This window comes from Spermophilus citellus, assembly GCF_964194105.1.
Source record: "Spermophilus citellus genome assembly, chromosome: 8".
Classification (NCBI taxonomy): Eukaryota; Metazoa; Chordata; class Mammalia; order Rodentia; family Sciuridae; genus Spermophilus; species Spermophilus citellus.
In genome coordinates this window covers 116,696,161-116,711,103 of record NC_138189.1, presented here as the reverse complement: position 1 = coordinate 116,711,103, position 14,943 = coordinate 116,696,161, and the positions used below count along the sequence as shown (strand labels likewise).

The window sequence follows — 14,943 nt, the reverse complement described above, 5'->3', positions numbered from 1 at the left end:
CTTTGAAAGAAGAAGAGAAAACTCAAGCAAAAAGAAGCATCAGCGTCAACTTACTTATCTCTACAACAACGAACTTCATCCTGCTCCTTGGATTGGCGTCGTCGCTGTCTGGCGGAGCTGGAAGAAGATGCTGAAGAGGTTCCAGATTCTGAGTCCTCTGAACTTTGACCTCCAGAGCCGTTAACATCAAAAAGATGCTGTTCCACAGCTGACCGGATGGTTCTCTCTAAGAGTCTGATTAAAAATATATATAATTACAATCAGGCAATCAAGTTTATCATTGATTTCTTTTAAAAACACATGCCTGTACTTTTGGAAACATCTTTTTCCAATGGAAGGCCTTTCATACTTCATGAATGAAGACAGAGTATGCATGACACTTGAATCAAACAATACTTGCAGCATGTACTTAAAACAAAATCGAACCATTTCCAGCACTTTAATAACTGTGTTTCTCATTTTTAGGATCTTGAATTATTGATATGCTCATGTCCAGCAACAATTATAAGTTATTCAGGAAATAAGTGTCATTTAATATAAGGCAGAATGAGGAAAGATTTTTTTCCCTCGTAGAATAATTCTTTCGGAATCATACCAGTTCTGCAGATGACGATAATATGATTTATAAGGCAAACTGGCACAAATAATGTTAGGATACCTTTTATATATATTATATACTTAGAATCCTTTTAAGATAAAATTATACAGGGAACAACGATATTTGGAAAGAAAACAAACAAACAAACCCAGCTCATAAGAACAATTACAGCTCATAAGACATAATCTTTCCTAACCTCTAATTGGATAAATTATGCTGTATAAAATTGAAGCTGCATTCATACAAACACACTCCACAATATATTATTCAAGTTGGAAGGGTAGATTTACTTGTTTGACCTGGGAAAAACAGGTAAATACAAAAGGCTGAAAAGAATGCATGAGTAGATATAAATGGTTTTTATTTTTAAAGCTATAGAATCTTTCAGTGTGTCTAAACATTCTTTTATAACCATGCTATTTAATTTTGAATAAGATACCATGGAAAATTCTCAACTTCTACTCCTTGAAGCATGTTTTTCTTCCCTTACAAAAGAATCACACAGATGTTTTTTAAATGCTTAAACTTAGAAGAAACATTCTCTAAAATAAAATAGCATTTTGAGAATTTAAGATTTTCCAAATGTAGTTTTATAAAGGACTCATTTGTTTCATTCAACTTTTATTATGACTATTTTAAGACAGTGAGTAAGTAGAGTCTAAATTAATTTGGGCATTAGAACTATTTTACTTTATTTTATCTGTGTCCCAAATGACAGATTACCTAATGTGTTATGAAGGGATGTGAGTAAATTAATATGTACACACAGACCAACTTATAGTTTTCTAAATTGTATTAGACATATAAGTAGGAAAGGATTTTAGGAAACAAAAAGAGCAAGAACATGTCAATCTTGGTATAGTTTTGGGATCTCTTTAAAATTGATAGACCTGAGGGAAGTCAATCCTGCCCTTTGCTTGCTTCTTCACCCAACAAGGAGGAACATAAATCCAGATCCATCCCGTTAGGCCCCAATTCATTCTAATTAATGCTTATTCTAATTCTTCTCTCCTTCCTTATTATATCACATCCTTCCCACCTACCACACCTGATCCGTGCCAAGGAGGGACACTTTAAGAAGCCCTGCACGTGTCCCAGCAAGAAAAGAAGAGAATCTGGGTCCAGTGGCCCATGCCTGTAATCCCTGTGGCTTGGGAGGCTGAGGCAGGAGGATTTTGACTTCAAAGCCAGCTTCAGGAACTTAACTAAGCAACTCAGTGAGACCCAGTCTCTAAATAAAATATAAAAAAGGGCTGGGGATATAGCTCAATAATTAAGTACACCTTGATTTAATTTCCAGTTTTTAAAAAAAAAGGAAGAGAGAGAGAGAGAGATGTGAGGGGAAAGGTCTTTGGGCCAGAAGCCTTTCATTCAGTCATTTGACAAACACTGCATTGGGTCCTAATAAATGCCACACACTATTCTTGGTGTTAGGGAGTTTGCAATGAACACAACAGGCAAGGTCTTATGTTGATGGAGCTTAAATTCTCATAAGGCAAGAGAGATAACAAATATAGCAATGTAATGTCAAATAGTGGAAAATTCTCTAAAACAAAGGTTGGAGAGTGAGGACCAGTAACCAGGGATTCCCAGATGAAATGACATTTGCACAAAAAGTGAATGATAAGACAGTGCTGGCCAGAGAGAGAAACAGCCAGTGCAGAGACTCTGAGCCAGACATAAGCTGGCCTACTCCAGCAACAGGTTGGGTGGCTGAAGCATACAGAACAGCGTGGTCAGAGGGACCCCAGGGCCAAAACCTGGAGTTAGGATTTAATCAAAGTGAAGTGGAAGCCCTTGGAGGAAACAGACATCCTCGGAAATCAGGAATGGAGCACCACCTCTGTCCTGTGGAGAAAGACTTGCTGCCATCACTAATTTGCTTCATTTTTTTTTCATCCCTGTAAAAAAGGACTATAAAATTCTTGCAGTCAGAGCCCAAGGTTTACCTGACATTACACATCTAACTCTGCGCTTGGCATATTCCATACTCTCAGTAAATGGAGGCACAATAAAATGAACATAGGAAGTAAACACATGGTTACTATTTCAACCTTTAACTACATTCTCCATGGCAAGATGCCCCCAGAGCACCTAGACTCCTTTGCAAATATTAATTGACCCTGACATTATTTTTCACAAAGTAAACAAAAAGTTGGTGGTTTGAAATGGTGGCATTCTCTAGTCGCACACAGGACCTTATGCAGGAAGCACCGTGGTCCTCTCCTCTGCATTCAGGTGGCTTAAGAATCATCATATATGAATATACCACAGTGAATTCCACCTTTATGTACATCTATAAAGCACCAGTTAAAAACAAATAAATAGAAGGAAGACCAGTAGAGGAAGGGGTCCGGGGGAGGGAGGAAGAAAAGGAGGAACGTTCTGGGAATGAAATGGAGGAAACTATATTCCATGCATGTGTGATTATGTCAAAATGAACCCTACTGTATCACTATAATGCACCAATAAAAAACAAGTGGTACAAAAACCACTGGTTGCCTATCATTTTCATAGTTCAATACTGTACAAGTTTGAATTGCTTTTTTTCTGTTTAATAAATGGGAATGGGTAATTAAAAAAAAAAACACAAAAACTCAACCCAAATAACTTACTCTCCAGTTGTTGAAACACTGCTGACTTGGGACACATGAGCACTGTGGAGAAGAAGCAAAGAGAGAAGTCAGGTTAGATGAGGGATCACAGACGGTAAGCCAAGTATGTGAAGGGGATCCCAGGCTGGGAGAATCAGCCAGGTTCTGAGCCACCCTTGCACTGTGTTTAACCCTCCCTTGCCAGGTGCTCATTTTCTTGCATTTCTAGAAATAGAGAGGGCCCCAGTTGTCTCTTCCTCAACAGTGGCCTCTCGCCTTTTTAGAAATGTCCACAGCAACAACTTCATAACAGGTCTTGGAAAATGATCTTTTCACTCTCCCACTACTTCCAAAGACCTGGTTTGGGAATTTTCATTTTCCTAAAATGTTAATGAAATTGTTACCAACTGCCTTCCTGAGACCTATCCCACAGATTTCCTGCTCTCCCAGGCCAAATCCATCTCCTCCTGGTCCCCAGGCAGGCAGATAGAAGCATCTATCACCTCAAACTCTGTAAGGTTCATCTTAACAGATGATTTACAACCTTTTTTGTTGAGCATTTATAAAATTTCTCTACATTCTCATTTTTCCAAAGATTGAATACTTTCAAAAGAGTTAAAAAGTGGTCAGCATAAAGCAGAGAGTAATAGAATTATTCAATATGACTGACAGCTTCAGAACTTTCTCCCTCACGCAGGCCACATGCACCTACCCACAGCGAGGGCTGAGGCCTGTGGCCATTTTAAAGGTATTCATACCATGAGTTTCTTCCATTCTGCCCTCTAGTGCTTCCAAATCAAGAACTGTGCTTTTTAAAAAGAGGTTAAATAAGAAGGTAGAAAACAAAACAAAACAAAAAACCCACAAAAATGTTAGTTATGTTAAAAGTCAATTTTACCTAGCAGTTCTCTCCCTTTCTCTTCCTTCCATCAAAGTCGTTAATGGTCAATATTGATAATTTTCTTTCAGCTACTCCTAATACCCTAATTTACACTGTATAATTTTCAACACATAAACATGTTGCTTTCGAATCATCTGTTAGTTTTTTCTCCCATGTAAGTGTATAGCCTGTCTCTTTCAATTCAGAATCAAAGTGCCTCAAGGGATTATGATATTTTTCCTTTTCTTTCATCATACTCCCTAGCATGGCCACCACCTCACAGCAGGTACAGGACTCATTATCCCAGAGGTGATCAGCAAACACACATTGGCCACACAGAATTTTCTTTTGTTAAAACTGCAGCTCTTTGTTATGGTCGCCGATATGAAAACAAGCTACTGTGCAAAAGAACACTGATGTGAAGAATCATAAAGTAAACATGTAAAAAAATAAATAAAATGCCCTAAAACTTACTGAATACTTACTATGCTTCTGATTCTGTGCTAAGTTCTTTTTACATAGATTTCCTCAGGGTTTACAACAGGCCTATGAGGTAGATGTTATTGTTTTCTTTGTTATCAAAGAATTTCAAGAGATTGAGTAAGTTGGCCATAGAGCCAAGAAATAGATGAGCTACAATTTGAACCAAGTAAGTTTTAGCTCAGCTCTTTAGCTCTTAATCACTACACTACACTAGACTGTCTTTTAATCCATTACTCACTAGGGAAAAAACTAACTGGAGTCATCTTTGTGAAGACATGGAGATAGTATTTTATTTTGCTTTTAATCACAATCATTTCTCCTCTGCTTCATGATGGCTGTTATTCAGAATGGTTCCCAGGCTACATAACCAACAGTAAATCCTTTGCTGCTCTCTTGTCCTCAGCTGGAACAGGCAGTCCCTGCTTTTGATGTTTTGTGGTTCACCCTCTGTAAATCCAACCCTGTATAATTAACTCTTATACTCCACTTCTCACTACAGTTACACAATCTTGGTTTGGGGAGCAGGGACCAATGTTAATAATGACTCAGGGGGAAACCTAGAAGGGGAGAAGGAATGTAGATTTGCTAGATGCTAAAAAACATTCCAAAGACAAGTTGTTAGCCAGTTAGCCCCCCAAGCCATCCCAGAATGAAGAGATGTACTTCTCCTCCCTTTCACACATTTTTAAAAATCTTTTTCTTTTTTTATTGATTAAAAAAAAAAACACAACCGCAGAACGCTTTACAATTCTTATTACACATATAAACCACAATTTTCATATCTCTGTTTGTACATAAAGTATGTTGACACCCAATTTGTCACACATTTTTTTAAAAATTTTTTTTGTAGTTGTAGATGGACAGAATGCCTTTATTTTATTTGTTTATTTTTATGTGGTGCTGAGAATTGAACCCAGTGCCTCACACATGCTAGGCAAGTGCTCTGCCACTGAACTACAGCCCCAGCCACCTTTTCACACATTTTTGACTTGTGCTTCTTTCCACATGTATATGTGTGTGTGTGTGTATACTGTATGTGTCTCTATATATGTAATACCAGTGCATATATGTGCCTATGTATAGCATAAACACACATACATATATTTTGCCTTTATATACATATATATCTATATGTCAGAGGGATATAAAAACATATAAAAATATTTATATGTGTGTACATGTATACATGCACACACACACACACACACACACACACACACACATTTGAGTTGCTGAGGATCAAACTCAGGGCCTCACATATGCTGGCCAAGTACTCTGTCTACCAATGAGCCACATTCCCAGCCAGATTCTGCATTTTCAATAAATTCGCCAGTGATCCTGCTGTTGTGGGTTTTGTAGAAGACACCTTGAATAGTAAGACTTATATCCTTGCAAGTAAAATTCTTTAAAACTTTAATTACTTAGGTATCACATGGCTATTTTAAAACTTTCGAATCTAAGTGTTAAAAGTACGATATGAAAAATTCATGCTAGCAGTAGTGAATAAAGTCAACACATTAAAATTTCCTTTACAGCTTAAAAGAAAAATGATCTGAGCAATCTATATCAGTCATAAGAAGCCTTTCTCAGTATGTAAAAATGTGATGTGTAACCGATGTGATTCTGCAATCTGTATTTGGGGTAAAAATGGGAGTTCATAACCCACTTGATTCTAATGTATGAAATATGATATGTCAAGAACTTTGTAATGTTGTGAACAACCAATAAAAAATACAAAAGTAAATAAATAAATCAATAATAAAACCAAATAATTAAATCATATTCATTTTTTCTAGCATATTTATTTTAGGTCAGATGTATAATGAATTTATATTTTTATGTTTTTAAATAGTACTTAAAATATAAATTGATGTTTTTAATAGTATTTTGGTATTTCCAGTTTATGTATTTCATTTCTCTTTTTTTAGAAATTAAGAGAAGAGAATACTTTCCATTGGGAATCAGAAAAAGTTTTGGTCTTGGCTCTGCAGTTAATTGGCTGAAATCATAGGCAGGTTGTTGGTTAGCCTGGCTGCTTTGGGTTGGTTTCTTAATACAGAGATTGAAAGGCCTGGCTAGGAAATCTCTGTGGTTTTTGTTTAGCTCTAAAAGTTTATAACACTATCTCAAATTCAAGTTTATTGTCCTAAAGTTTAGATCATTACGAAAGACTAAACTGCATATTTCGTTTTATGACCATATTAGTCAAATTTATGGCTTATGAGATGCCAAAATGACTTTGGTCAGGTATCCAACCACCTCCGTAATTCCTGTGGGATGTGTTTTATAACAATTCACCAACAACAAGATTTCTAAGAAAATTTAATGACAGCAATAAGGATAAAGATTTCTTCCATAGCTATAGTTTGCCTCATGAAGAAAACTCCAAGACACAAACAAAAAAAGCAAAAGCATTTAAATTATAAGCTAAAGTGAAGGTTTCCTTCCTCCATGTGTAGCTTGTTTTTTTATCCTCTGTGCGCAATAAGAATACATTTTTCTTATGACTGACTTGCTAAGAAAATTTCTCTCTTACTTATTGTAAACATGGATATGGAAGGGCTCATTTCCGAATGTTGATAAAGCAAGTATCAAAAATTGAAAGTAGTAGGTTCATATGTAAACCCCAGCGTTACGGCCAATTTCATTACCCAGGCCTACTGTTACTGATGAAGCAACTGAATACTGTTTTGGTATGGTCATTTAAAATAGTCTAGGCTGACTCTGAAATATGTTCCAGGATATAAATATCTTCAGTCTTTATTTCTATTAGCAAAACTCAACCTCCAATTCCTTAAACCAATTTCGCTTAGTAACATTGGTCTCTCAAATCTGCATGTGGTAAAATGCTCAGATGCCTGTTGGCGAGTGATTCCTTAAATAGACCTCTTGATTTGAAATGGAGAAACATACACACAAAAGGAAATAAGTTTCAAATCTACAAAAACAAGATATCTTGAAAAGGCATGTATTCTGTGTATCCTCTTCTATGGCCTATAAAATCTGCCTACAAATACTGCTGTTTTAATAGAAATCAATAGGGTCTAATAGAATCATTTCTCACTAATATAATATTTATGCTTACTTGAGTAAGAATTGAAAAGACAATTATTTGGGATTTGTTTAAATAAGCAAACATAAGTTATATCAAAATAACATGAACTCTTAATTTCCCCGATTTAACAACAACAAAAAAATCAGTATTCTTAGTATCATCTTAAAATACTGAAAGTTGATAAACAGTGTCAACATTGTAGAGGACTGTAAAATTTATTTGTAACTGTATAATGACTTTCAAAATTTTTTCATGATTTTAGTTCATTTAGATTATTATACATTAAAACAAACAGACTTAATGTTAAATATTTATTTATTCCTTTTGCTTTAACATTTAGCTATGATTATCATGCAGAAAGTTAATGGAATATTTATAGTGTTTCAACTTGGATAATATTAACCACCTTTTGTGAAATATTTTTGAATTTCATTTAAATTTTTTTAAAAAAAATTTTTGATACTGGGGTTGAGCCCAGGGGCACTTTGCCACTGAGTTACATTACCAATCCTCTTTCTGTTTTTTTATTCTTGAAACAGTTTTGCTAAGTTGCCAAGGTTGGCCTTGAATTTGTGATCCTCCTCTCTCAGCCTCTAGAGTACCGAGTACACTTTGGTTTTAAATTATATACTATATATACATAATATACCGGAACATAAATTGAAAACATACTACATAGATATGACTTCAAGAAGATATTCTTATACTTTCACTAACTTTACACTTACAATTCTAATTTTTAGTGGTATTCCCCTTTTCCCCTTAAATTTACCAGGAGTGTTTCTAATTTATACTTTCATATTTACTCCCAAAGAATCAGTTCTTCAGGGGCTGAGGGTATAGTTCAATGGTAGGGTGGTTGCCTAGCCTGAGCAAGGCCCTTGGTTCAATCTCAGCACTGCAAAAGAACACACATACATATAGACATAAAGCTGCATAAAAAAAATCAGAACTTAGATTCAAAGACCAGTTTTGCAAATTTTGTCTTCTTTTCTCTTTTGTTATTATTTTTTTTTTTTATGGTTCCAAGAGGTCACTTTTTCTTCTTTTATAACTATTCTGAAGGTACGGCTCATTCGGCCGTCTTAAGTGCGAAGTTACCTCTTTAATGTTAAATATTTAACAGAGCTTAGAACTCACGAAACATTTTTTTTTTAATACTGGGGATTGAACTCTGGAGCATTTAACCACTGAACTACACCTTCAGCCCTTTTATTTTAAATTTTATTTTGATATAGGGTCTCACTAAGGTACTTAGGGCCTTGCTAAGTTGCTGAAGCTGGCTTTGAATATGTGAATCTACTGTTAATCATGACAAAAAATTTGGATGTGCACTTTTTTCTTTTTCTTTATTTTTGAAATATTCTGCACCTGAAGGCCTTATTTCCTCTTTGAGGGCTCTCTGCCTTTGTCTCCCATCTCCTTAGGAGAGTTTTCACTGTTTGACTGAATATTTTTTTTTCATTAATTACACTAAGAAAAATCTGACTTTAAAATTTTCTACTCTTTAAGAACTTTGAGAGAAAGTAAAATAATTTTTATAAAGTAGTAGGAATGCTTGAGTATAGGGAAGTATACAAACATATGTGCTCACTTACTTTAAATTTTATTAATTATATCAAATTCTCAGTACATTGTATTTTGTAAATTGTGTATAGACATATATGTGTATATTTATTTACATGTATGTATAAGGCCTAAACTTCAAATGCATTTAACCATTCATCCTTTTTACCATGAGTTTAAATTTACATTTAAATTTATGTGATTTGATGTCCTCCTATTTAACTCATTAATTTGTAACTTTTATATCTTCAGTATGGATTTTACCTAATCAAGCAAGTATAGTTTGTTTTAACAAGTTTGGCTTGATTTCTTTGTTCTGGTATTGATGTTGCCATTTCTGTTTGTTGTTGTTGTTGTTGTTGTTTTTTTTTTTTTTTTTTTTTTTTTAGAGAGTGAGAGAGGAGAGAGAGAGAGAGAGAGAGAGAGAGAGAGAGAGAGAGAGAGAATTTTTAATATTTATTTTTTAGTTCTCGGCGGACACAACTCTGTTTTTTTTTTTTTTTTTACATTTACCAGATATACATGTTTACTTTTGTACTATTAACCTTTCTGAGACATTTTGTTTTAGTTATGATTCTTTTAATCACAACATGGTTCTAATTCTCATTTAAAAATATTTTTAGCTTTTCTCAAAGAATTTAACCCACTTACATTTGTTGTCATAGGGGATATTTTTGTTCTATATTGTTTTTATCTTAGGCTTTCTAATTTGGAGTCTTTCTTTTCCCTTGATTTCTGCCATTGCTCATATCTTCTGAAACCATCTGGAATATTGGACTTCTGTGCACAATTTTACTAGTAGCTGCCTTTCATAGCCATACTTCTCTAATTATTAAAACTAAAAAAAGAGCTGGGGATATAGCTAAGTTGGTAGATACAGGGATATAGCTAAGTTGCTTGCCTCACATGCATGAGGCCCTGGGTTCAATCCCCAGCACACCACACACACAAACACACACACCCCAAATAAATAAATAAATAAATAAATTTTAAAAAAGGAAAAAGACCACTCTTGACATACGTTTCTAAAATTTTTTAAACCTCCCATGTAAGACACAAAATTTAGAATTTCATTATTTTCTTTGTCACCAATACTTAGTATCAGATCACTATTTCTTTAATTAGCTGTATATATATAATACCTTTGATTTCTACCTTTATTTCCTACTAATGTGGTTTCTTCCCTAAGATACTAGTTTCCAAAACGGGTTTTTCAATCACTTCAGACCTTACTTCTAACATAATTTATTATATAGATATTATCTTTATCCTTTTTCTTTTCATTCTGAAAGCATTTTTCAACTTTCCTTTTCATTATGCACTTGATTTATTTTTTTAAAAATTCTGCTCCTTATAGCTTCCCAGGCAGTTTTGAAATATCTTCTAATAAATTTCTAAACTCTTCTTTCCCTCATTTCAGTTTTTTTTTTTTAAATGTGTCTTTATATTTCCAGTTCTAAACATATTCTCCCCTTACAGCTTGCCACTAATGTTTCAAAGAAATTGGTAAGGTCCTTGAGCATTTTATTGAGAAGATTAACAATATTACTTGTCAAATTTTCCTCTGAATCATAATAAACAAACAAACAAACAAATAAATAAAATCTTTGGAATCAGTTTTTATGAGAGTCCTCAGGGCTAATCAAATCATCATTTCCCTTAGTGTGTAATTTCTCTTTGTTAGTTCCAGATAGTTTCTTTTGGTTAAGTGGTACTTAAGGGGGAAAAATTAATCCAGGCAGAGCCATTGCCAATATCCTGGGAGAGTAGATGGGTCTTAGTTTATATCATTGTCCACTTGGCTGCGGGCAAATGCTCCCTCTTAGATTAGCCTGGAAGAGCCAGTACATGAGTTTGCCAGAGAACAATCAACAAGGCCTACTTAGGTGGACTCGCTGTTTCCAGTGTTAGGACTAAGCTGGAGAATCAGGAAAAAAATAGTTTGTTTTTGTGCAGTGTACATTTGAAAGCACTCATTAATTCCAATGATCTGCCTGCTTTTAGCTCTTTCTCAATGCTTATGTTAGATGACTAACATCCCAGGGGGATCCTCTCTCTTTATGGTTTTGTATGTGGCGCATTCTAGTCTTTTAGTGGATAATGAAATAAAGAAGCTGATGGGGGCAGAGAGGTGAAAAAGAACACACAATTCAGCTCTGGGTGATTCAGAAAATAAGTTTCTACTTAGTTGGGGGAGAATGTCACTTGCTTTTCTGGTCAGGGCAGTAGACAGTAGAAGGAATCCAAGTCTATTTCCCCCACCTCCTTTCCTTCTCTCTTTGTGTCCATCTGTATGGGTTAGATGGTGGAATATGCAGTCTGCAAGGTAAAAATACATTTCTTAGTCCATTTCCATTGATAGTGAGACCTTTGACATGGCTTTTTAAATTATTGCTATAGAGCTCTCTCCAGTTTTTGTCTTTTATACCATTCTTGAAATTTAAAGGGAAAACTGGAAGAAGGTACATCAGGCAAAGGTAGTCTGCCCCCGTAATAAGCTAGAAGCTTACATTTTCTTAAAATCTTAAGTTCCCATAAAGAGAAGTCCATACAGAAGTAGGGAAAATGGGGAATGATTAACAAGAGATCTAGGCAGAATGGATATAAAAGTTTCATTTTCTAAAAATTTTCCTTTGCTTTATCATGCTGATGGAAGGCATATGAAAAGAAGCATTATAGATTTATATACACTGTCTTTTTCAGCATAGTCAAAATATATGCCTAATATTTTCCCTTACATTGATAGAATTAAATCCAGAATCTACATTTATGTCTTACTATGCAAAAAATATGACTAGTGATTCTCAGATATCAAGAAGTCCTTAGAGAGTTCCTTAAAATTTTTATGATGCAGTAGTAAAATTTATAACATTCTGTAGCTATACTGGTGTTCTGGCTCAGTGGTTTTCAGCTAGAGGTGTGCATCAAAATCTCCTCTGATGATTTTAGAAAATATAGACATTCACCCCATCTGAGACTTATAATCTTTCCCAGAGAGACTCAATCATTAAAGACCTCCACATGCTTTAAAACTCTTAGGGTGGCTATTATCAAAAAACAAGAAATAACATGTGTTGGTGAGGATGGTAACAAATTGAAATTAGTGCATAACTGGTAGAAATGTAAAATGGTGCAGCTGCTAGGTGCGGCAGGAGGGCAGTTCCTCAAAAGATTAAATATAGAATTACCACATGATCTGGCAACTCTACTTCTGGGTATATCCGTAACACAATTAAAAGCAGGGACTTACTCGAACAGACACGTGGGTGTCCAAGTTCATAGCGGCATTATTCACAACAGTCAAAAGATGAAAGCCACTCAAGTGTCTATTAATGGGTAGATGCAATGTTTATAATAGTGAAATTATTATTCAGCCTTAAGAAAGAAGAAAATTCTGACACATGGTACACCATGGATGCACCTTGAGGATATTATGCTAAGTGAAATAAGCCAGCCACAGAAAGACAAATACTGTATGAGTCCACCCATATGAGGTACCAGGGTAGTGAAAATGACAGAGACAAAAGGTAGAATGGTGGTTACCAAGGGCTGGGGTGGGAAGAAAGAAATGTGGATTAGCTTAATGGGCACAGTTTTAGTTTTGCAAATTAGAAAGGGCTCTGAAGATGGGTGGTGGTGATGGCTATACAACAATAGAAAGTACTCAATACAACTGCACACTTAGAGTGTACTTAAAATGGTAAATTTTAAGTATCATGTATTTTATGACAATGTAAAAAACAATAAAAATGGTGAAACTGGTGAATTTTATGTGAGATGTGAGATGTGTGTGTGTGTGTGTGTGTGTGTGTGTGTGTGTGTGTGTGTATCAGGGATTGAGATCAGGGGTGCTTAACCACTGAGCCACATCCCCAGCCTTTTTTTGTATTTTATTTAGAGACAGAGTCTCACTGAGTTGCTTAGGGCCTCTCTAAGTTGCTGAGTCTGTCTTTGAACTCCTGATCCTCCTGTCTCAGCCTCCTGAACCACTAGGATTACAGGTGTGCACCACAGTGCCTGGCTGTTATTTGTATTTTATCACAATAAAGCTCAAATAACAGAGCTCCACAGGCAGAGGAAGTATGCCTGCCCCTTCAGCTTAGAGTCTGTACTCCAGTCCAAAGGGACATGCAAACCAAAATTTTAATAAATACTTACTTATGTCTAAGGATGCCCAATACCTAGCTGATCTTTATCATCTTGGTAAAAAAAAAATCAAGTAGATATTAAATAACTGGTCTGCTTGCTTGTTCTGCTGATTAGTCAGTGGCCTTAAAAAGGTTCCCAACAAATATGATGCCTGGCATGCTACACTGGCTACACTGACATTCTTCCACTTGACAATGACAGATTTTACCTTGAAAAAGATGTTTTAGGAAGCACAAATCCTTTTAAGAAGAAAAACTATTAAAAATTAAAATTAATGAATTGGAAAAAAAACGAATTCTAGCACAAGTTGTTTAGAAAGATATTTCTACCAAAAAGTCACCTAAAAATGCTTTAATAGAAGTTTTTTCCCCTCCGTATCAGAAAAATAGGGATGATGTGATATAATTTCTAGACCATTTAATATCAGAAAGAAATTTAATATGAATTTATCCAAAGCTAAATTTTTCCTGAAACATAAGGAATGATTAAGAGTCTTTCATAAGATTGATGAGGCCTAGGTTCTAGCAATTAAAAATGAACAGCATCCTAAAGATGAATTTGTATGCCTAGCAGTTAACTTGGAAATAAATTTCTTAAGTTGTTTCAGGAAATTTAGAAGGCAGATAAAATTGCTTTCATGAAACTGACCCTAAGTAATTCCAAGTCTGCTAAAGTAGTAATTTATTTCAGTTTGTATCATGTTAAAACTTGGACTGAGGTTTTAAAAAGCCTGTCAACTCCAGGATTCTGATGGAGCTTTAGATGAGAACAGGGAAATAAGAAAGATAATGCCTTGCTGGAAGACAGATGTACAGTTACCACATCAGGAGCAGGTATTTTAAAAGCCACATGAGTTGGTGAAAGTCCAGTGAATAAAGACTGGTTACAGGCATATGGCCCTGAGGGACATACATAGAATTTTGACAAAGTACAGGAAACATAGGTTCTATAAATCTATATTTATGTCTATCTATTTATCTATTCATCCAAACAATCCAGGAATTTGTAGAGGGAATTCAAGGGTAGAACTCTCATGGGATGAGATGAGGATAAGTCTGATCTTGGCCACAGGTACCTGAAGGCAGTATAGGTGAGGTGGGAAAAGGTAAAGATGAGGAGAAACAGAAGTTGGAAATCAAGAACTCTAGTTCCAGTGGAAACCAATCCCAGAAATCAAGAAGAAACATGAAACCTCAGACAATGAAAGCAGAACTAGCAGCAGATCTGACAGGATGCCAGGCAAAAGAATTGCAGACACCGCCCGACTGACTGAACATGGCATGGAAAAACACCAAAAGCAAGTTGCTTTGATGCTAATTAGAGCAACTGAGATAGGGGCTTCTGTTTTTGGATTCCAGCTTACACTGTGAAAGAGACCACGATATGGGCATCCTTGCCAAGAATGTTCTTCACTTTAAGTTTGCAGGTACATGTTTGTTTTGCTGCAATCTCATGATGGGGTGGCACAACCTGTCCTTGTCCAAACATTTCAACAGGGTTGGTTAATCCCTACTGAGCAATCTGGGGAACAATGACACCTACTGTTTGAGCTACTGTAACTGCAATAAACTTGACACAGGATGGAGGCAGGTGTTGATTTGTAGCTACTATTTCCTTC

The 14,943-nt window shown here is 35.4% G+C and overlaps 1 protein-coding gene across 4 annotated transcripts in view; it reads right to left on the bottom strand.

Moving 5' to 3' along the window:
* The window catches only part of FAM13A (family with sequence similarity 13 member A), a 332,113-nt gene that overhangs the window by 67,888 nt on the left and 249,282 nt on the right, over nt 1–14,943 (bottom strand). For 3 of the 4 annotated variants that reach the window (XM_081303804.1, XM_081303805.1, XM_081303806.1), the window contains 2 exons: nt 3,214–3,255; nt 55–234 (listed from right to left, as the gene is read on the bottom strand). In XM_081303804.1, coding sequence (XP_081159930.1) covers nt 55–234; nt 3,214–3,255 — 222 coding nt within the window. Of the gene's footprint in view, nt 1–54; nt 235–3,213; nt 3,256–11,438; nt 11,496–14,943 lie in introns of all 4 variants that reach the window. The other variant, XM_081303803.1, reaches the window with a different exon arrangement.